The sequence below is a fragment of the Petaurus breviceps genome, unplaced genomic scaffold (assembly GCF_028583685.1).
Source record: "Petaurus breviceps papuanus isolate PSGF00001 unplaced genomic scaffold, PetGlider_PUasm1.0 99, whole genome shotgun sequence".
NCBI classification, from domain to species: domain Eukaryota; kingdom Metazoa; phylum Chordata; class Mammalia; order Diprotodontia; family Petauridae; genus Petaurus; species Petaurus breviceps.
The window spans coordinates 3,197,327-3,218,708 of record NW_027187465.1 but is presented as its reverse complement, the minus strand read 5'-3'; the positions used below and the strand labels follow the sequence as shown (position 1 = coordinate 3,218,708).

Sequence of the window (21,382 nt, the reverse complement as noted above, 5' to 3'; positions counted from 1 at the left end):
GCAGGCCTGAGAGTTTTGTGGGTCAGTGAGTGATGCTGATGAGACTCAGGGCAGGCCTAGAAGGCTGTGGGGAGGTAATGGGGCCATGGTTTCCTGCTCTGTCTCCAGCCCTCCCCAGCTGCAGGATTGAGGAGAGGCTTCAAGGGCATCAGGATGGCCCACCTCCTGGGGAGAGGCTTTGGCCTCAGTGACCTTCCCTCCCATTGAGGAAGACAGCAGCAAGACAGCTCAGGCTAGTCTTTGGGCTCACCCAGGACTTGACACAGCTCTAGTAAACCAACCAGGCTGAGAGACCCCAAAGAGGGGCCTGGCCCCACCACCAGTGGGTCAAGTTCTCGGGTGACTCCTAAGCCCCTTTGTCTGTTTCCTGCCCAGAGGGGTGGGGTGAGGGGCCCTTTGCCAAGTGATGAGCTCACCCTGCTCCCCCCCAGCAGAGACTAAGGCTCAGCTGCTTTGTCTCTGATCAGAAGACTGGGTGGGTCCCAGGCCTGGAGGAATGTGAGAAGGGCCAGCAAACAGTAAGCCTCCCTCTTCGCCTGGACTGCTGGTATTCCTGCTTCCCTGAGGCTCTCCAGCCCATTGAACTGAGAGGGCATACCCTGAAGAACAGTGATCATAACTAATAATTAAAAATAATAAGTCCACATTCATATACGGCTTGAAGGTTTGGAAAGTACTTTACAGAGCTCCTTACCATTAGGCAGCCTGGCCTTTAGCATCTGCTAGCCTTGCCCCTAGGAGGCAAGGAGAGGCAGAGGAGAGGATCCTGGGTCTAGAGTCAGGGCTTCCATCCCTGTGAGACACCAGGCCTGTCCCTTCACATTTCTGGGCCGAGGTTTCCTCATCTGTACAATAAGAGGTTTGGAATTCATCTCCATTTCAACTCAGTCAACTTATAAGTGCCTACTGTATGCCCAGTCATCATGCCAGGTCCTGGGGATACAAACACAACAGGGGGCAAACAATGGGAGGCATCAGGAGCTGGCACCTAAGCTGGACCACGAAGGAAATGAAGGAGAGCCACTAATTAGAAGCAGGGGAAGGCTCACATGTGCAAAGGCAGGAAGGGGGGAGATGCAGCATCACCTTCCGGGGCCAGCAAACCTATCGGCTGGTCTGGCTGCAATGGAGCCTTCTCAAGGGGTAGTAATAGGAAGTAAGTCTGACCAGGTGGGTGGCAGAGTTCCAGATTAGGGAGGGCTTGAAACACCAAATAGATGAGCATACACTTTTTATTGAAGCAAGAGGGAGCCACGGAACTTCTTCACAGAGGAATAACATGATCAGATTTTTACAGATACCAGCTCGGAAGCCCTGCTTTACCATATCTTGGGAGAGCCTCAGCTAGGGGACCTTGGTTTAAATCCCACCTCAGATTCTAGCTCTGTGATCTAAGGCAAGCCACTTACACCTTCAGTCTCAGTTTCCTCACCTGTAAAATGGGAATGATACTTTCACATAAAATTCTGACAAGCATTTTTTGAATGTGTACAAAGCATTGGGAATACAGAGACAAAGGGCTCCTGACCTTAGAGAAATGTCTGAGGACGAGGGTTTGGCAAACCCCGAGTGATATGGCAGCTGGTCTTGCCAGCCATTGTCAGGGGCAGGGACATCCCTTCAAAGGCCTGATGGAAAACAGAGGCTTGCTAGGAGCCCAGTGGTACCCTGGGAGACTGAAATCCTGATTGGCTCCTGGCTCTCCACCCCCAGGGGTCAGCAGCCTGGGCAGGGGACACTCTAGAAAACCTCCTACACCGCTGCCCTGGGCTCCCACACAGGCTTGGTAGGACAGGCGCCCCCACCCCCTGTCCCTAGCCGCCCCAGGGATGCTACTGGACACTCCCCACTCCCCCGCTCCCTCCCAGCAGCCTCCCCCGGCTTTCTCCCCCAGGGGCAGCAACGGCGCTGGTTGGCCGAGTTCTGGTCCCTCCTTTTCTGTTTGAAAATAAGCCCCGTTGCTATTAACCCTCTGCAGGGGCGCTCCGCTGCAGCTGAGATGGGGAGAGGGGAGGAGGGTGGGGAAAGCAGGGACGTGGTTTCTGCCTCCCTCGTCAGCCCACAAACCCTGGATTTCCATCATAATTATAGTGAGGATTTATTCATCAAGTGCATTATGGTTTGCAAATTTGGGATCTCATTTGATCCCACCACCCTGGGAAGTAGGTGCTGTTAAGTTACCCCATTTTACAGATGGGGAAACTGAGGCCCAGCATCAGAGCTTCTCCGGGTTAAGGAGCATTTTCCATTCCTGCAGCTTTGGGCCGCCCCCGCTTCAGCTGGACCCTTGGAGTCAGGCACTGAATGCATGGTTGGGACAGCGGAGGCCCAGGCTGCCTCCCAGCCCAGCCCTTCCCCTCTTATCACCCTCCCAAGGCCAAACTGGTCCAGGCCGGAGATGACCAAGCACAGAGCCTTCCTTCCTCCCCAGGCCCCCAGGAAAGGGTCCCCTGGCCACCCAAAGTATCTTTTCCTGATCGGGTCTCCGAGGGAGGCCTTGGAACAGGCTGTGCCTGGCTGGTCCCATCTCCATCCATTTCCCTGCGGCCCCCATCGGAGTGGAGATGAGGGTGGGGTGGGGGTTTACTGGCCACAGCCCCAGGACCTCAGACACCTCTCTCCCTCTCTCTCTCTCATTCTCCGTCTCTCTCCAGACAGCTGAGGAGCCGGTGGACCGTTGAAACTTGCTCGAGGCCCAGGGCGTGACTCACCTCCAGACACAAGCAGCCAGAATCCAGCCCTGGGGAGGGAAAGGGGGCGGGGAGGGGGCCCGAAGAGGAGGGGGCCCAATTACCTCACTGGAGTTATTAAAGTTATAGTGTCCCCAGCCTCCGTGCAGGCTGGAGGCAGGTTAGAAGAGCCCTGAAGGCCGAGGAAGGTCTGGGAACGTTGCCCCTCCCCATAGGCTTGGGGGAAGGGGGGCTGAGATAGTGACTTCCCCCACTCCACTCCCACGGACCCGGAGCTTGAGGTGAAAGTCTGGCTCTGGGCAGAGTGATAGGAGGAAGCGCCGGGAAGGGTGGGGGCGGGTGGTGGTCAGCTCCTACGGCCTCTGAGGCGGCTCCCAGCTCCCCGGCCTCTCCCACTCCGCCCGGGGCAGTGACCCTGCAGGACTCCACGTCCGGCCTTCCTCTGCCTCGGGGACCTCATCCCCACGCCTCCTACCTGGAGCCCCTCCTGCACCTGGGAGGAGGCGAAGGTCCGCTCAGGGGCTCTCACGGGCAGCTGCACGTCCTACGATGAAGGCGCCCGGAGCCTGGAGAGCTCCAGCCCAGAGGGCGCACTGAGATCCGCGGCATCGGCTCCGGGGACGGATTTCAGGGCCAGTGTCCGATCCCCGCGCACCCCCTCCCCGCTGGCGGCTGGCCTGCGGATAAGGAGCTTGGAGATCCCCGGGCAGCCCGGGGCACAGGTGGGCGCGGGCGCGACCCTGCTGCGGGCCGGGGGGAGCTGGGGAGGCCTCCCCCCCACCGAGAGCTGCTTCTCGGGGTGCGGGCCCTTTAAGCGATGCGCTCCCGCCCTCCCTGGTCCAGCTCCAAGTTCGGGGGGGCGGGCGGGGGGGAGGAGAGAAAAAAATAATAAATGAGACGGAGAGAGGGCGGGGGAGGGGAGCCGGGGCTTTTCGGGGCTGGGCTTCTTTCCTCTTTCTGCCGGCGGCAGAGGCCAGACCAGCCGGGCCCAGCCTGCGCCCAGCCCGGCGCGCCTGGGGGGAGAGCCGGAGGGCGGCGTGGAGGCGGGGGCCCGAGCAAGGCTCCCTGGGCGCGGCGGAACCCTCGGAGGACCCCCCGGGGCGGCTGCCGGGGCTTCCCGGGGCTGGGGCCGGCCATGCGCTGCCCGGGCCGAGCCGGGGCCCCCGGGCTGCGGGCGGCGCTTGGAGATCACGGTGGGCGAGCAGGCTGAGGCAGGTGAGCCGGGGGAGGGGGGGGGGGTCCTCAAACCGTCAGGTGTCGGGAGCCTGGGCCCCGCCCGCGCCGAGATCCTCCCCCCTCCGGCTCCAGCCCCGGCCCAGAAGGAGAAACTGAGGCTTCCCTCGGGTCCCGGTCTCGGGGCGGAGGTGGGAGAGACCCCGGCTCCTCCCTCGGACCACCTTCCCCCACCCCCAACTGCGGGGCACAGCTCCGGCCCCGCCCCTGTCGGTTTCTTTCCCAGGCCCCGCCCCCAAAGGGCCGATCTATGGAGCCCGGAGAAGTTCGGGGAGGGGAGCCTCCCCCCCCCACTCGTGGGCGGGCAGAGATTAGCCGGAAACCTGACCTGGGGGCTCACAGGGAGTGGGAAGGAGCCCCAGGATCGAGAAATCGGGGTGGGCTGTTTGTGGTGACCTTGGACCAGTCACCTCCCTCTGGCCCTCGGTTTGTGTATGTAAAATAAAGGAGTTGGAATTGATCATCTCCCAGGCCTCTCCCGGCCCTGACACCCTCTGTCCCGGCCCCCTCCAGCTCTGACATCCCCTGTACTAAGGTCCGTCCCTAGAAAGGACTTGAGGCACACTCCCCGCCCTCCCTCCTGGGGGTCCTGGGGCTTACTTGGCTTCCGTCTCCCTGCAGTGGTGAGCGCCCCAGGGATGACCAGCAGCCCCGTCCCCGCCATGGCGGAGAGGGAGAAGAGCGGTATCCAGTGTTCGGCCTCTAAAAGCATCCGGCCCTTCCGCTCCAGCGAAGAGTACCTTGATGCCATGAAGGAGGACCTTGCCGAATGGCTGAATGCCCTGTATGGCCTGGCAGTCCCCGGCGGGGGCGGGGGCTTCCTGGAGGCGTTGGAGACTGGCGCAGTGCTGTGTCGCCACGCCAACAATGTCAATGGCATCGCCAGGGACTTTGCCAGCAGCCACCCGGAGGCCGCCGGCCGCTTGCGCTTGCCCTCTCGGGAGGTGGTGTTCCAGGCTCACGGCGTCACCCCCGGCTCCTTCCTGGCCCGAGACAACGTGTCCAACTTCATCGCCTGGTGCCGAGGAGAGCTGGGCATCCCGGAGGTGCTGATGTTTGAGACGGATGACCTAGTCTTGCGGAAGAATGAGAAGAACTTTGTGCTGTGCTTGCTGGAGGTGGCCCGACGGGGCTCCAAGTTTGGGGTGTTGGCCCCGATGCTCATCCAGCTGGAGGAAGAGATTGAGGAGGAGCTGAGGGACCAGGCCAGGGAGCCAGGGCCTCCCACCACCGGGGACGAAGACAGGGACCAGCGGCCCTTGGACCTGGCCTCTGGGATTGGGGCCTACTCCAGTCGGAGACCCAGGATGACCCTGTGTGACCTCCGAAACCTGGACGAGCTGGTGAGAGATGCTGCCTCCTCCCCAACTGCTTTGTGGGGGAGTGGAAAAGGGCAGTAAGCTTGGAGCTTTGGGGGTCCTGACTGTCAATGCCTTGGTTTCCCCATCTGTAAAATGAAAAGGGTTGGACTAGCCGGATTCCCTTAGAGCTCTTTATTCTAGGGTTCTAATAACGCTATATCACTTTGGGCCTCATCTGTAAAATGAGTGGTAGATTACATGACCTCTAAGGTGCCTTCCGGTGTCTGCCCTGCCCCTAGGGACGGTCTTTGCATTTGTCCCTCTCTTCTCTCTTCCCTTAGCCTCAAGAAATATGCCTCACTCCCCGCTAACCCTGAGCCTTCCGCAGGCTGGCAACCTATAATATAATAATAATGGCATGTATCTCCTGCTTTTAGGTTTGCCAAGTGCTCTGCATAGATCATCTCATTTGTTATCTCTACAAGCCCTCGAGCTAGGAGCTATTATTATCCCCATTTCCCAGATGTAGAAGCTGAGGCCTGAAGAGAGTGATTTGCCCAAGGTCCCTCAGTTAGTAAGCTTCTATGGTCACATTTGAACTTGGGTCTTCCTGACTCCAGGCCTGACTCTCCCCAGCCCCAGCTAACATGGCTACGGGTTTGGTGGAGTGATTGTTTTAGAGGCAGAAAGGAAGAGAGGAGCTCTGAGTATGTGGAGAGGGGGAGACTCTCGGCCTCCTGGGTGCCTTCCAGCACTTAGTCCACAGGGGTGACTGTGTCCATCTCCCAGCTTAGAAACAATGAGGGTCCAGGAGAGAGGGCGGGATTTGGCCAGGTTCACATAGCAAGTTACTCGCAGCAGAACCTGGAACACCTTCCCAGCCCTCCCATCCTGACAGGGACCAGGAGCCTGAAGAGACTCCTGGCTGAGAGGGACAGGAAGAGAAGAGCCCCTGCCCGGCTCTCGGCTCATGGCTCACGGCTCACCTGGAGGCTTCAGGCCTGGGCAGGGTGACAGTTAGCTCTGCCAGCTCCCTCCTTCCTGCTCTCCCCACCTCCCCCGCCTCCTGGGCCCAGGCACTCTTGGTGGCTTTGTCCAGGGCAGCCCGGCTACCATGAAGCCCTCAGGGGAGAGCAAGGCCTGTATTTTTAGCTCTTCCAGCCCAACTTTAGGGGATCCTTGAGGTTCTCTGCTGTCCTGGCCCCCACTCTCCAGGCTACAAAGGCAGTGAGTGCCCAGGCAGCCCCAGCTGCTCCAAGCTTGGCAGAGGTTAGGAGGGCAGCCCATGTAAGTGCTGCCAGACAGCCCCACCTGCTTATTTCTTTCCAGGCCACGGTGGCGGTGGCCATGGAGAGTCAGGAGATGGGAAAGGCCCCCACTGAGCCAGCCCAGCTGGGCGGGGACACACAGACAGCCTGGGTTCCAGGGCCAGGCCTGTTCAAGAGCTTGACAGCCAGGCACAGCAAAGGGGACTTTACTTACCCATTCCCTGGCCTGCCCTCAGACTCAGTCATTGAGTCATTCAACAGGAAAGCATTTGTTGGTTTTGGAGCTCATATTGGGCAGCCGGGTAACTTTGGGGTAGTTTTAGGGTACAGAAGAGGAAGCCCTGAAGCAGGCTCTATATTGGGGTAGGCTGCCCCCTGGCAGTGTCTCTGGGTGAGCCAGACAGTATCCCCTCTGATGCGGCTCTCAGTGAAGGAGAACCCCAGAGCACTGTGTAGCCCCAAAACTTATCTGCGGTAGACAGCAACTATACAAAGTGAGGGAGGGAGGGAAGAAGGAAGACTTAAACACTTTAGACATATCTCTTTTCATCCTCACAACAACCCTGAAAGATAGTGCTTTTATTATCCCCACTTTACAGTTGAGGAAACTGAGGCAGCCTGCTCAGGTCACACAGCTGGTGTTTGAGGTTAGATTTGAACTTGGCTTTTCCTGACTCTAGACCTAGGGCTATATCTGCTGAGCCATCCCAGCTGATAAGGAAGTTGAAGGTCTCAAAGACAGCAGGACAAAGGCTGTGCCAGGCTCCAAGGTTAGGGCAGTCATTGAGTCCAGAGGTGGAGAGCTGGGGAGGGGTGAGATGAGTGGGGATGACAGAGGCTGGGCCAGGCCCTTGTGGTGTTCTTGAGGGGGAAACAGCCCATGGGAGCTGGGCTTCTGCTGGGGTTTCAAATGAGCTGCCCTAGAGAGTAGGGAAGGAGGAAGCCTCAATTCTACTCTATTATTTTCATGGTCATAACACTAGAGTTAAGAGATCCTAGAGGTATTTTCCAGGGGAAGAAATTGAGGCCCAGAGAATTTGAAGGCCCAAGTTAGACCCAAGTCAGCCCTGATTCCAAACTCGGTGTTTCTGCCCTGACCTTGCTTTCATATCCTCTCTCCCTGCACCTGCAGGACGGGCATCCTCAGAAAGTGTGCTCTGGGAGTTCCTGGGGAGCCCAGATTTTGGAGGCTCATAAGAGCTTTCCAGGTCCCCACAGGGGCATCTCCTGACCTGGCTAGGGAGATGGGACTTAGATATGTCCCAGGTTTTCCACCTTTGAGAAGAGAAGCCAGGAGTCCCAACAGAGAAGCAGTAGGGATACGATAGGAAGACACTGAGATCAGAAGACCTGAATTCAAATGCTGCCTTTGCCACATAATAATAGTAAATAACAAATAATAATAATAATACTAATGTTATAAATAATAAAAATCGCTCTTACCATGTGCTTAAGTGTTTTAAAGATGTTTCAGTTGACCCTCAGGGTCACTGTGGGAGGTGGGTGCTATTATTATGCCCATTTTACAGATGAGAAAACTGAGGCTGAGAAGGGCTAAGTGCCTTTACCCAGAGTCACTAAGCTATCCTGAGGCAGGATTTGTACTCAGGTCTTCCTGACTCCAGACCCAGTGCTTTCTGCACTATCTGTGTGGTCTTCATATCTTGGGCTTCATTTGTAAAATGAGAAATTTGGGTCACCTGACTGCTGAGGCCCCTTCCAGCCCTGGTCTGGAGTCCTGCAAGCCTCTTAGCTCCCAGCTCCGGAGAGCTCAGTTATGGGTGGAGGAAGGTGGGAGTGGAGGAAGAGACCCCAAAGTTCTCCACACCATCAGATTCCCTGACCCCTTGTATCTTCCTTTCTCAGGGGGCAGGTGGTCAGAGGAGGGAAACAGCCTTCTAGCACTGAGGGGAAGATCAGGGACTGTGCTTGGGTCTTCATGGCATGTCAAGCCATTGGCCATTCCCTTTGGTCCATCTCCCCATCTCCTTGGTGGGGAGGGCAGGGAACTGGGCAGAAGAGGCTAGACACCTTCACTTTCTTCCAGTGCCCAGGAGAAATATCCAGCTGATTTGGGGTCCCTGAATATGTCTCCTTCCCCTCTGCCTATCTGTGTCAGGACTAGGGAGTCAGAGTGCCAGTCTCCAGATATCCTTGAGGAAGAGATGGGGCAAAATCAGCGGGATTCTCTGTCCCTGTGATCTGGGTTCAAGATTCCTCCCCCCATCAGCCTCTGTTGGCTCTTCTCCTGTCTCTTCCCAAGGCACTCTGCCCCCCACCCCCACCTTGGGCCAAGGAGACATCTTGGTCTCTGACCTCTGAGCTCCAGTTTCTTTCTCTCCACAGGTTCGAGAGATTTTGGGCCACTGCACCTGCCCAGACCAATTCCCCATGATCAAAGTGTCGGAGGGGAAGTACAGAGTGGGGGACTCCAGCGCCCTCATCTTCGTTCGAGTATGTCTCTCTGGGCTCGCGTCTCTGTACCCAAGTCTGAGATCTCTTGGCCTTGGCTAGGTTGGGGCAGGGGACAAGGTGGAGATGCTGGCAGCCCTGGGGACTTTTCTTGGGACGGTGAATAAGCCAGCTGAACTCCCTCCACCCCAACACTCACACCCAGATTCCAGGGAAGGCAGTCCTGGGGGGCATCGAGGGTGCCTCAGTCCTGGGCCCGGGGCACGGGCTGGGGGAAGGTGCTGTTTCCCCGGGTGGTTCTGAGGGCAGCGGGCTCAGAAGCAGGACTTGTTTTCCCCTCAGGTCCTTCGAAGCCATGTGATGGTGAGGGTGGGAGGAGGCTGGGACACGCTAGAACATTACCTGGATAAGCATGATCCTTGTCGGTGTGCTTCTGTCTGTGAGTACGGGAAGGGGGGAGGAGGGCAGGAGGGAGGGGGGCCTCCCTGCACTCACCTGGAGCCTCTCCCCATCTCTGAGTCAGCGTTTGGGCCCAGCCAGGTCCCCACCCCCTCCTAGGCCAAAGTACCCAGCCTTCAGCAAGCCCTGGGAAATAACCTGGGGAAAAGGGCCCTGGGTTAGAGCCCGGCAAACTGAGTGCAGATCCCTACTTTGGGTCTCCTGACCTTGAATAGGCTTGGGGTTAGAGCCATGGTTTCATTGGTACAGGGACCTTCCAGGTGGGAGCTCCTTCTAGCAGGGCCCCACCTCACAAGTGTCTTTAAAACTGACAATGGGATTTTTGCTGTAATTGGTTTCCTTTGTAATTCTGTTTTTCATTTTATGCATTTAAAACCATGATTGGGAGAAGGGTCCATGGCTCTCACCAGACTGCTGGGGCAGGCGCTATGACAAAAATAGTTAAGAGGCCCTGTCTGAGAGCTGTCTTAGAGGCGTTAGTGAAGCCCCTTGCCCAGGGTCACAGCCCACATGTGTCAGAGTCGATTCTCCAGCAGACGCTCTTGGTCTCAGGCTCTGAAAGTGAGGGCCCTGGTCTGCTCTACCCTTAGCTTCCACACCCAGGATCTGCTCCTGGGCATGGCAGGGAAATGGGGATAGCTGAACAGGTTCTTCGGGGCTAGAGGGGTACCCTGCAAGGTGCTCCACGTTGACCCTTCCCCTCTGTCTTTGCAGCACACCGGCTGCCCCAGCCACGGGCACTGGCTTTCTCCCCACAGAAGGCGTCCCCGACCCCAAGCCCTCGACCTTCTAGTCCCGGGGCTCAGCGCTGGCCAGATGTGGGGAGCCCTGCCCCAGGAGGGGAGCGCCGGGGCTCTCGGCCTGAGGGGCTCCCCGCCCGGCTCGGGGCTGGGGGACCAGGTTCTCCTCAGGCCTCTGCGAACCTCCGCGGCCATCGGGATGGTCCAGAGACTCGACAATCCAACCCACTGAGGTAGGGCCTGGGTCAGGCTTAGGGGTAAAAGGGACTGGGGGAGTGAAGTCTCTGGCTATCCCTGTCTGGTCCTCAATGGGTTACTGCAAGCCTGGAGCTGTGCATCCGGTCTGTGGCGCAGGAAGAGAGAACCCTGGCCGCCCAGCTATGACTCATTCCCAGGGAAAAAGTGTGGCAGGCTTCCTGTCTCCATGGCAACCCAACTAACAGTCCAGGCTTGGGCGCAGCCCTGGCCCCGCCTCCTCCCCAGCCTTGGGCCGGTTCCCTCTGGCAGGGGGAGGGAAGAAGGGGGGGGGACGCAGCCTCACAAGCCTTGGGTCCCCAGGGTCCTCCGACCCCAGCTCACTTTGTCTCCCCCAGGTCCCGCCGCTGCTCAGGTGACAGTGACTCCTCAGCCTCCTCTGCACAGAGCGGCATCTTGGGCTGTTGCCGGGGTGAAGAGGGTTCCCCGGGACCCCGAAAGGACAGTAACAGCCGACAAGTGACCAGGGTCCCAGCTCCACTCAGGAGACCCCCAGCTCAGCGGAGCAAGTCCCGAGATCGGGGCCCCGGGCCCAGTCCCCGTGTAGAGGAGCGAGGTCGGCCCCGAGGAGCCCATAGTGGAAAAGATGCCCGCCTGGCAGCCCCAAGCCCTGCCCGGAGGGCACGGAGCCAGGGTCGGGAGGACCAGACGATGCTTGTCATCCACCGGGACAGAGACGGGCAGCACTCGTGGGCTCGCCCCTGTGGCTCTGGCAGAAGCACTCCCAGGGCGAGGAGCCCTGCAGTTCCTCGTGTCCGGCCCCAGCCCGCCACGGGCCCAGAGCCCCCCCGGCCCCTGCAGGCGGTGGATACTCTCTGCCAGGAGCTCGAGGAGCTGGCTCGAACCTTCCGGGCTCCCCTGGACCCCCGGCAGGAGCAGCAGCTGTACCGCTGCCTGGAGGAGGAATTCCTGGCCAACTCGAAGGCGTTAGAGGCCGAAAGGGCCTCCCTGCCCCAGGCCCCCCAGACCACCCCCGAGCCTGTGGCCCCCGACTCCGCCTACTGTTCCTCCAGCTCCTCCTCGTCCTCCCTCAACTTCAGCAAGCACGGCCCCCCCGGCGAGGCCTCCCGGATGGGGCCGGCTCCCAATGGGCTGGCCGCCATCCCCAATGGCTCAGGTGAAGCGTGGGATGCCAGGGCCCCCGGCCGCCGCCGGGGCCCCGCTCTCTCCAGCTCTTCAGATGAGAGCAACTACTGCCCTGCGCTCAATGACGTCCAGGAGGTGCCTGAGGGGGGCTGGAGTGAGGCGGAAGCGGGGGGCTCGGGATTGGAGCAGGCAGGGCCGGGGCTTGGGCCGGCCAAGTCGTCCCTGGCCACAGACCCACCGAGACCGTGTGCCCGTCCTCGGGTGGACACCCAGCCAGACAGAAAGCCATCCCGTATCCCGACCCCTCTGGCCCCCCGAAGGCCTTCAGCCGATCACAGGGCCTGGCAGGGTCTGCACTCGACTGTCTCGGGTTTTCTGGAGCCCCTGGCTCAGGTGCCAAGGGGGCAGACCAGGCAGGGGGAGGGTGCCTGGATGTGACCCCCTCTGAGGCACCTCCAGACCTTGCCACTATGACTGGGGAGCCTCCTAGTGCCTCCTCCCTGGGACCACTGAGACTAGGGCTGGGCTGGGCCAGAGTTGGCATTACCGTTGGCCCCCCAGTTGGGGCTCCTCCCTTATGTTTGCCCCCCAGCCCCTTCTTCCTTCCTATGTGGCCTTAGCTCTAACTGGGTCCACTGGACCTATCAGACTTCCACTCCCTGAGTCCAGGGACCAATGTCAGGGAAAGACAGGGGCGGAGACTAGCCAACTTGTTAAGTTTATGGTTTTAGGGTTTGGGGGAGGCAGGTGGTCTGGGTTGTTCCCCCACCCTATCCCTCCCCCGTAATGTATAAGTGGGCACAGCAGATCTATTTAAATCTAATATATTGAGAGTGTGTGTGTATGTGTGTGTGAGAAGAGAGAGAGCCCTAGGCCAGGCCCCAGCCCTGCTGAAGACCCCCACCCCTGCTCTGTAAACCTCCCTGGCCCTGAGAGATTCTGAGCTGAAGAGAGTAAACTAATGTCCATTGCCCTCAGTGTGTTTATTGTGGGGGGGGGGGAGTGGAGGGGTCACCTGGAGCCCTTTCCCCACCCTGGTGGGGCTGGCTGGGGGCAGGCGAGGGGAGGATCCAAGGCATGCTAGGGCTGGCATGCGAGGGCAGCAGCAGACTCCAGTTTGAGGCCCAGCGCCCCGGGGCAGGGGGGCCCATGCTGCCCAGCTGTGCTTCTTGCTAGGCTCTCTCTCTGGAAGGGAAGGAAGGCCCCAGATTTGGCGATGCTGCCTTTAAAGAAACCTCTTTGTTTACAGGTGAGGAAACTGAGGCTCAGACAGGGGGAAATGGAACATTGATTCTCATTGGGAAGGCCACCAGTAAGCTGGCAAGGCCCCTGGGGAGGGCAACCAGCAAGGTGAAGGGCCTGGAGTCCATGTCATAAGAGAACTACCTGGGATGGCAGCTACGTGGCAACATAGCACACTGGCCCTGGAGTTAGGAGGTCCTGAGTTCAAATCTGATGTCAGACACTAGCTGTGTGACCTTGGTCAAGTCAACCCCTACTGCCTCAAAAAAAAAAAAAATTCCAATCAACAAGGGGACTGACTATCTGAAGGACCTGGGCTTGTTTAGTGCTGGGTGGTGGCTGCAATGGGGGCCGGACGTGAGAGCTTTGGGGAGCAGAATCAGGAGCCACAGCTGAGTTGCTTTGCAGGAAAAACTTTCTAATAGAGTGATCCCAAAGTGGAAAGGGGTGCCTAGAAAGGGGCTGGCTTCCTTCCCCCAGAGGTCTTCTAGCAGTGGGTTTGGGGGTGCCCCAATGCCGGCTCCTTTCCCAGGATTCTCTCTGATATGGCTTGGGTTAGGTGACAGCTGGCTCTGGGACTCAGCCAAAGTCACAGACTGATACCACCCAGAGCCGCCATCCCTCCTGGCCTGAGCCACGGCCCCCAGTCCATCCCACCCCAGAGATGGAGCTGGGCCTTCCTTCTCCTTTTTATTCTGTCAGCGTTGGCCCTGAGCAGGATAGACTAGCCCTTGGGGGCCACATGCGGGGTCACCCTCCCAAGCCCTGGCACCGGGGGCCCTCCTGCCCTAGCTGGCCCTGGGGCCTGGCCCTTGGCCTGTGCTGTCCCCCAGCCTCACCCTCCCTGACTCCAACAAAGTACACGGCCCAGAGTGAGTCTTGGCTCTCCCAGCAGAGAGTGCATCCAGATGGGGCTTCCCCGCACTGGGAAGGTCTTTGGGAAGCAGCCCAGGAGAGTCACATGAGGCTGCAGCGGTTGGGGTGCAGCGCCCCTTGCAGGCGGATGGCCGGGTGGCTGTGCTTGCAGCCCCTAGCGAGGACACTGCTCAGCAGCTCCTTGAAGAGCAGGACCACGTGCCAGTTGTATTTGGCTGAGCATTCCATGTAGCCGCATTTCCAGCTCTTTCTCACCAGCACGGCCAGCGCCCTTCGGGGGCTGAAGCGCTGTCGCTGCTGGTCCCGCTTGTTACCTACCACGATGATGGGGGCCTCTGGCGCTCCCGCCGGCCTGCAGGGCACAAGACGGAGGACAGAAGGTAGGCGGGGGCCTGTGATGACGCCTTTCCCGGCTATGCTTAGACCCGACTGGGGAGGAGAGTGCCCGCTGGGGATGGCGGAACCTCGTTTGGTCATCCCAACAATCAGGATCACAAATCGAAATCTGGAAAAGGCTAGGCACCTAGGTAGCACAGTGGATAGATATCAGGGCCTGGAGTCAGGAAGCCCTGAGTTCAAATCCAGCTCTCCGACACTTAGTAGCTGTGTGACCTTGGGCAAGTCACTTAACCTCTCTTTGCCTCAGTTTTCTCAGCTGTAAAATCAGGATAACAGCATTTACCTGGCAGGGTTGTTGTGAGGATCAGAAGAGAGGATATTTGCAGGGTGCCTGGCATATAGTACCCACTATATCAATGCTAGCTGTTATTATTACCTCAGAGGCCATCTGGCACAGCCCACTCGTTTTCTAGAGGAGGAAACCGAAGCCCAGAGACATGAGTAGATTGTCCAAGATCGCACAGCTATTTTTTTTTATCAAAGTAAGGACTGGAGCCACTAAGGAGGAGTGGGGAGCAAGAACTGGCAACAGAGACAGGAAGACCTAGGTCTAAATTCCTATTGACTTACACTGGCTTTGTGACCCTGGGAGAACTGCCCAGATTCTCAGGGCTTAACTGTAGAGAGGGGGCTGACATGAATCAGTGGGGGAGTTTACACACTGGTCCTCATTACCTAGGTTCTCTCCATTACACTAGGGTTTCCTAGCTCCTGGCCCCATTACTGCCCAGAGGAGAGGAGAAAAATAACTCATTAGCATCTGGAAAGAGCCTTAGAGTCCAACCCCTTAATTTTTTTTTTTGCTTTTTTGGGAGGGCAATTGGGGTTAAGTGACTTGCCCAAGGTCACACGGCTACCAACCCCCTAATTTTACAGCAGAGGAAACTAAGACCCGAGTTGGATGAGTGTCAAAAGTCACATAGGGACCAAGTGGCGAAGTGGATAGAGTTAGGAAGACATCTCCCTCAGAATCTGTCCTCAAACTAACTGTGTGACCCTGGGCAAGTCCCTTAACTCAGTTTGCCTCTGTTTCCTCATCTGTAAAATAAGCTGGAGAAGGAAATGGCAAACTGTTCCAGTATCTCCGCCAAGAAAACCCCAAATGTGGTCACAGAGTTGGACTTGATTGAATAGCTGGGTGGTAGAGCTGGGATTCTCATCAACACCCTCTTGTGGCAATGATCATGAACTGTACCTGGAAGGAAGCACCAACCTTCCCTCTCCCTGAATGCATTGAATTGTTGAAAGAGCCAGCTACGTTCTTCTACCATCTATGCCTATAGGGGTTAGTGCCAGGGGGCCTGGACAGAAGGATAAAATGGTGGAAAAGCAGCCTGGTATAATGGAAACCAAGCTGTAACTGCCCTCAGTCAGAGGGCCTGGGTTTGAATCCTGCCACTGTCATGTGCTGTCTGTGTGACTTTGGCCAAGTAACTTCAATTTTCTGGGTCTCAGTTTCCTCCTCTGCAAAATGAAATGATTGGATGGCTTTTCTTTCCAGCTTTAAGATTGAATGAACCAAAGAAAGACTGCAGGGCAGAACTGACTCCCTAGACACCTCATTGGTCTGTGGAACACTGGAAAGGGACCTGAACTTTGGAGTCAGAAGACCTAGGTTGAAATCGTGGCTCTCACACTTCTGGAATATTATATTCCAAGCTCTCCCCTCCTTTATAGTGGTGGGCGCTAGATCTTTTGTGAATCTGTGACTCCTCAGTACTTGAATTCCTTCTTTCTGGCTGCTATTAGTATTTTTCCTTTTACCGGAGAGCTCTGAATTTTGTCTGTAATATTCCTAGGAGTTTTTATTTTGGGATTTCTTTCAGAGGTGACCAGTAGATTCTTCCAATTTCTACTTTGCCCTCTGATTCTAAAAATACCAGGCAGTTTCCTTTTATGATTTCTAGAAACATAATGTCTAGGCTCTTTTTTATTTTATTTTATTTTTTTTTTGGTCATGGCTTTCAGGTAGTCTGATGATTCTTAAATTATCTCTCCTCAATCTGTTTTCCAGGTCAGTTGTTTTTGATTTAAGATACTTCACATTTTCTTCTATTTTTTTAGTCTTTTGACTTTATTTTTAATATTTCTGATGTCTCATGGAATCATTAGCTTCCATTTGGCCAATTCTAATTTTCAGGTAGTTATTTTCTTGGTTAATATTTTGTATACCTTTGTTCCAAGAAGCTTAATTCTCTTTACATAAATTTCTTCCATAGAAAGAAATTTCTTTCCCTATTTTTCCTCTAAATCTCTCATTTGTTTTTTTTTTTTTGTGGAGGGCCGCTGCGGTTAAGTGACTTGCCCAAGGTCACATGGCTAATTTTTTGTGTTAAGTGTCTGAGGCTGGATTTGAACTCAGGTTCTCCTGACTCCAGGGCTGGTGCTCTATTCACTGCACCACCTAGCCACCCTTCTCATTTGTTTTTTTGGGGTTGTTTTTTTTTTTTTTTTGCCTTTTGGAGGGCAATTGGGATTAAGTAACTTGCCCAACGTTACATGGCTAGGTTTTTTTTTTTTTTGTGTGTGTGTGTGTTAAGTGTCTGAGGCCAGATCCGAACCCAGGTCCTCCTGACTCCTGGGGCTGGAGCTTTACTCACTGCACCACCTAGCCACTCCGCTCATTTGTTTTTTAAAGAAGTCATTTTTAGCTCTATTTTTTTAAACTTTTGCTTTAACTCTTCCAGGAATTCTAGTTGAGTTTATGCCCAAACCGTATTTTTCTTTACAACCGATTTTTCTTCTGGATTTGTGTCTTCAGTTTCACTGTCTCCACAATAGATTTTTAGGATGGGATTCTTTTTTTTGTTCATTCTTTGAGCCCACTTCTTGACTTTGGACTTAATGTTAGTGCTGGGCTCTGTGCACCTCCTGCAGGGGGGGGGGCATGGATTTCTGGCCTTAGCTGCTGTCCTCATGTCCATGTTCTGCTTTCATAGCTCAGTTTGGGGTCCTACAAGCTTTTAGTGCCCCCAGAGTAATGTGATTCAAGATGAGGGCTTCTTACTGCCCTCTTGAGGTGAGCTCTGCATGATCCTGACACAGGCTTGGGTCTTTTGGCTTGTCCCTGGTTGGGACTCGGTTGCTATCAGTCCTCTGGGAAGTTCTAAAGGTTCAGTGCCTGACCTGCTGACTCCCTGTTGGTCTGGGAGTCTGGCTCTGGGTGTCCCACTGCAGCCTGGGTTGGAGGCTAGACTGAATCCCCTCCATGCTCCTGGGATGAGCCCAGAACATTACTGGCTTCTGAACATGTTCCTTGTTCAGTCAACAGCCAGGACCCGAGACTGCCACCACCCCTAGGTGCAGACGCCCTCTTCCCTCCATCTGACTCAGAACGTGGGAGTGGGTGATGTAGCTACCTACTGGCATCCGTTCCTGCACCCTCCCCCAGTTCAGGGATCCTCTGGGATCTCTTCCTGCTCCTCTGCTTCCTGCCCTGCTGCTGGTCTCAGCTCCCTGTCAGTTGTTGGGCTGGAATGTGCCATGCGTGGTCCACTCCTGGCCAGACCTTGGCCCCAGTGTCTGAAGACCTCTTTGTCTCTCTAAGCCTTACTGGGTTGGAAAAATGATTTGCTGTGACTTTTTCCCAAACTGTATCCAGTCTGGTGCATTTTCTAGATCTTTGTGGAGGAGGCTGGATAGGAGAGCCAGGCTGTCCTTCCTGCTACTTTTCTATCTGCACTCTGCCTCCCCTTGCGTCCTGTGTGACCTTGAGGCAGGGGGGCACAATGGAGAAAGTGCTGAGTCTGGGACTCAAGGACCTGAGGTTCAAACCTGGCCTCGGACGCTTGTTACCTAGCCCCCAGGCCTCAGTTTCCCCAGCTGTAAAGTGAAAGGAGTAGATGGCTTCTGAAGTGCCTTCCAACTCTGAATCCATGATCCTAAGTCATTTGACCTTCATGGGCCTCATTTTCCTCAGCTGTAGAATGAAAAGGTCAGAGTAGATGGTCCCTGAAGTCTCTTCAACCAGCATATCCCCACTGTTCTAGCTCAAAGGAATGCCCCCAGACCTGCGAGGGAGCAGTAACCATGATAATCCTCATAGCTGATGAGGATTTTTCCAGAAAAGCTTTCCCGCCCACGATCTCAGTGTAGTCAGGTGGGTAGGCTCCAGGGCATCAGGTCTGGGCCAGGTGACCTGTCCTGTTCCTGGCTGGTCCCTGCACTGGTTCTCCCTGCACCCCCACCACAACCCAGTCTCTCACCGGTTTTCCGCAATCTGCTGTCTCAACACCTTGACATAGTCGAAGCTTTCTGGGCTGCAGATGTCATAAACCAGGACGAAGGCATCTATGTCCTGTAGGCTCCAGTCCTTCAGGTCTGGCAGCTCCTGAGAGGCAAGAAAGAGAGGGAGGGTCAGCCCCAGCCTGTGGGGTCAGTGGGACCCTGTCCATTCCTGGGCCCCCCAAGGATCCAGAGGGAGTGTCTGTCCCTCAGTGACCACAAGAGGGCACCCGCAGCTTCCTTGTTTGGAGACCAGGTGCTTCTAGGGCCGGAGGTCGTTTAGATTTATAATCACCTCTATCCCCCATATCACAGAAGAGAAACCTGAGACCCTGAATAAGGGAAGTGACTAACTTAAGGTCCCACAGATAGCAAGTAGCATTGTAAGATCTGAATCCAGGTCTTTGAAATAATACGTCATGAGCAGAGAAAGTATACTTGTCATCTAGCATGACTGACCTGAACCTGGGTAAAGCAGAGCCTGGGACTCTGGCCAGTAGGCCCTGGCACTCCCCAGGAGCCACCCCTCTCCCTATCTGAAGTGGTTCTGGGGGCTGGAGATCAAATGCAAGAGTCCTTGCTGATCCTTCACTTTGGTGCTTGGAGCCCTCTGGCCCAGCTTCCAAGTACATTTTGAGAAAGACCGTCAGCTGGCCACAGGGGAGACCCAGAGGGTGCCTCACTCTGGCATGGACTGAGCTTTAAGCCCAGCCCCAAAGTGAGCCCCGAGGTTGCCCAGAGACTGACCTCTGAACCTGTCAACAGACTGAGCCCTTAGCCAGGTCGTAGACTGAACTCTGACCCTATCTATAGACTGACCCTTGAGTCTGGTGCCAGGCTGAACCCTGACCCTGGCTTCAAGCTGACCTCTGACCTTGTTCATAGACTGAGCCCCAAACCCTTGTCCAGACTGACCTCTCAGCTGCACCCAGAGCGTAGGCTGACAAGGGCCTCCACTGGAAGGACTCTGATAGCCCCCAGTGGACGCAGGAAAGCCCCAGATCCCTACAGCAACACCTCACATCTCTCTGGGCACAGACACAAACATGCACAGACATTCAGTCATGCAACAAATATTTATTGCCTCGATGCTCTGGGCTGGGTGCCCACAAAGAGGGGGTGGGGAGAAGTGGGGGCCAGCCAGGACACCCAGAAGGAAACCTGGGCCTGCTCCAGCCACCAGAAAGGCCTTCAAAGAGACAGAGCAGCCTGATTAGTGACTTCTCCTCTGCTGGGAACAGGCCCCAATGGGACCTAAAGTCAGAGGCCCTGACCTCAGATCCCAGCTCTGATCCTCATTCTCTGTGTCATTTCATCTGGGCCGCACTTTCCTCCTCTGGAAAATAGGGGAATTGGCTGGAATGAGCTCAAAGGTCCCCTCCAGATTTAAATCTATGACTGTGATGAGTTCAAATCCTGTTTTCTACCTGTTTGACCTTGGGACAAGTCACTTCATGTGACTGGACCTCAATTTCCTCATCTGTAAAATGAGGGAATTGGCTTCCAGCTCTAGAGCTAGGATCCAGGGCTCTACTCACTAAGCAACACAGCCTTTCTTTCAGAGAATGGAAAATTAAAGCCCTAATCAGGGAAGGCACTTGCCCAAGGCTGCCTGGCTAAGTATCGACAACAGACTGTATATACTTTCCAAATATCACATTGCTTCCCTGCAAAGGACTGGAGACTTGAGGATGAGATCTTGATCCCCATTTCCCTTGGCCCAGAGGATCCTTTCTTTGGTGCCATCAGGGTCAGGGGTTGATTGTGAAAGACCTTAGATGATGCTTTGATAGTTCCCTTGGCTCTTACAGCCAATGTGGCCTATGAGTGACACAGGGAAGGGAGTGTTTTCTCCATTGGTCAGATATAGAAACTGAGACTCAAGTCTGTTGAATTGACTTCCTCAGAAAGTCACAAAACTAGTGGCAGATATGGTTTAGAGAGCAGGTTCCTGATCAGGAACCCAAAACTCTTTGTACCACTGAACTTTAGTTTCCCCTTTCCCAGTGCATAACCTGTTCCCTTCTCTCACTGCCCCCTCTTGTATCTTCACTCTCTTACTTATGTTATCAATCTCTGGCCACTGCCTCCTTCTCTGCTACCTACAAACATGTCCATGGCTCTCCCACCCTCAGAAAACCCTCATTGATTCATCCGTCTTTGCTATCGCCCCATGCCTCTTCTTCCTTTTGTGGCCAAAGTCCTTGACGAGGCTGTCTACACTCAGTGCCTCCTCTCACTCTCTTCTCGACTTTCTACAATCTGGTTTCTGATCTTATCGTTCTACCAGCACTGCTGTCTCCAAATCTGCCACTGATCCCTAAGTTGCCAAATCCAGTGGCCTTTTCTCAGTCCTCATTCTCAATACCTCTGCAGCTTTTGACACTATTGATTACTCTCTCTTCCTTGACACTCTCTTCTAAGTTTTCAGCATACCCCTGTCTCCTGGTTCTCCTCCTACCTATATAACCACTCCTTCTCAGTCTCTTTTGTTAGATCCTTCTCTAAATCATGACTTCCATCCATGGGTGTCCCTCAGGGTTCTCTCCTGGGCCCTCTTTTCACTCTATACTATTTCGCATGGTGATTTCATCAGTTCTTATGGTTTTTATTACCTTTCTGCTGATGATTCTCAAATCTACTTATACAGCACTAGCCTTTCTCCTGACATTCAGTCTCATGTCTCCAACTGACTTTCAGACATCTCTAACTGGATATCCAATAGATATCTTAAACTCAACATGTTCAAACAACTCATTTGCTTTTTTTAAACCTGGGGTAGAGAACCTGTGGTCTCGAGGCCTTCTAGGTACTTGAGGGCAGTCTTTTAACTGACTACAAGTTTTACAGAACAAATCCTTTTATTAAGGGAATTGTTCTGTAAAGTTTGAATTCAGTCAAAGGGCTGAACTTGAGGACCTAGAGGGCCACATGTGGCTTTAAAGTCACAGGTTTCACATCCTTGCTAAACCCTCCCTACCTCCTACATTCCCTATCACCATAGAAGGCAACACCATCCTCCCAGTCCCTCAGGTTCCCAACCTAAGAGAGATTCTGGATTCCTCACTATCTCCTCCAGATCCAATATGGTGCCAAGGCCCAGGGATTTCACCTCTGTGACACCTCTCATCAGTTTCACCTCTGTGACACCTCTCATCAGTTTCACCTCTGCAGCATCTCTCATCAATTTCATCTCT

At 55.2% G+C, this 21,382-nt stretch overlaps 2 protein-coding genes and 1 long non-coding RNA gene across 4 annotated transcripts in view; 1 reads left to right on the top strand and 2 right to left on the bottom strand.

Moving 5' to 3' along the window:
- Positions 1-1,215: 1,215 nt before the first annotated feature.
- On the bottom strand, positions 1,216-3,540 carry LOC138156458 (uncharacterized). Its single transcript, XR_011167154.1, has 2 exons — positions 3,166-3,540; positions 1,216-2,740 (listed from the first exon to the last, which is right to left on the bottom strand). It is a non-coding gene; the product is annotated as an uncharacterized lncRNA (long non-coding RNA).
- GAS2L1 (growth arrest specific 2 like 1) lies at positions 3,287-12,417 on the top strand. 2 transcript variants are annotated; one of them, XM_069081779.1, is made up of 6 exons: positions 3,287-3,412; positions 4,545-5,266; positions 8,839-8,946; positions 9,247-9,343; positions 10,078-10,336; positions 10,697-12,417. In XM_069081779.1, exons 2-6 carry the CDS (start codon positions 4,562-4,564, stop codon positions 11,880-11,882), a joined length of 2,355 nt encoding a protein of 784 aa, XP_068937880.1. In that variant the 5' UTR covers positions 3,287-3,412; positions 4,545-4,561; the 3' UTR covers positions 11,883-12,417. The 2 variants fall into 2 exon arrangements, with proteins under 2 accessions (XP_068937880.1, XP_068937881.1); XM_069081780.1 differs by lacking the exon at positions 3,287-3,412 and adding an exon at positions 3,745-3,905.
- A 946-nt stretch (positions 12,418-13,363) lies between these two features.
- RASL10A (RAS like family 10 member A) overlaps positions 13,364-21,382 on the bottom strand; it is an 11,276-nt gene continuing 3,257 nt past the window's right edge. The window contains exons 2-3 of the mRNA XM_069081781.1: positions 18,167-18,291; positions 13,364-13,914 (exon numbers count right to left, since the gene is read on the bottom strand). Coding sequence (XP_068937882.1) covers positions 13,644-13,914; positions 18,167-18,291 — 396 coding nt within the window. The 3' untranslated portion in view covers positions 13,364-13,643. The remainder of the gene's footprint in view (positions 13,915-18,166; positions 18,292-21,382) is intronic.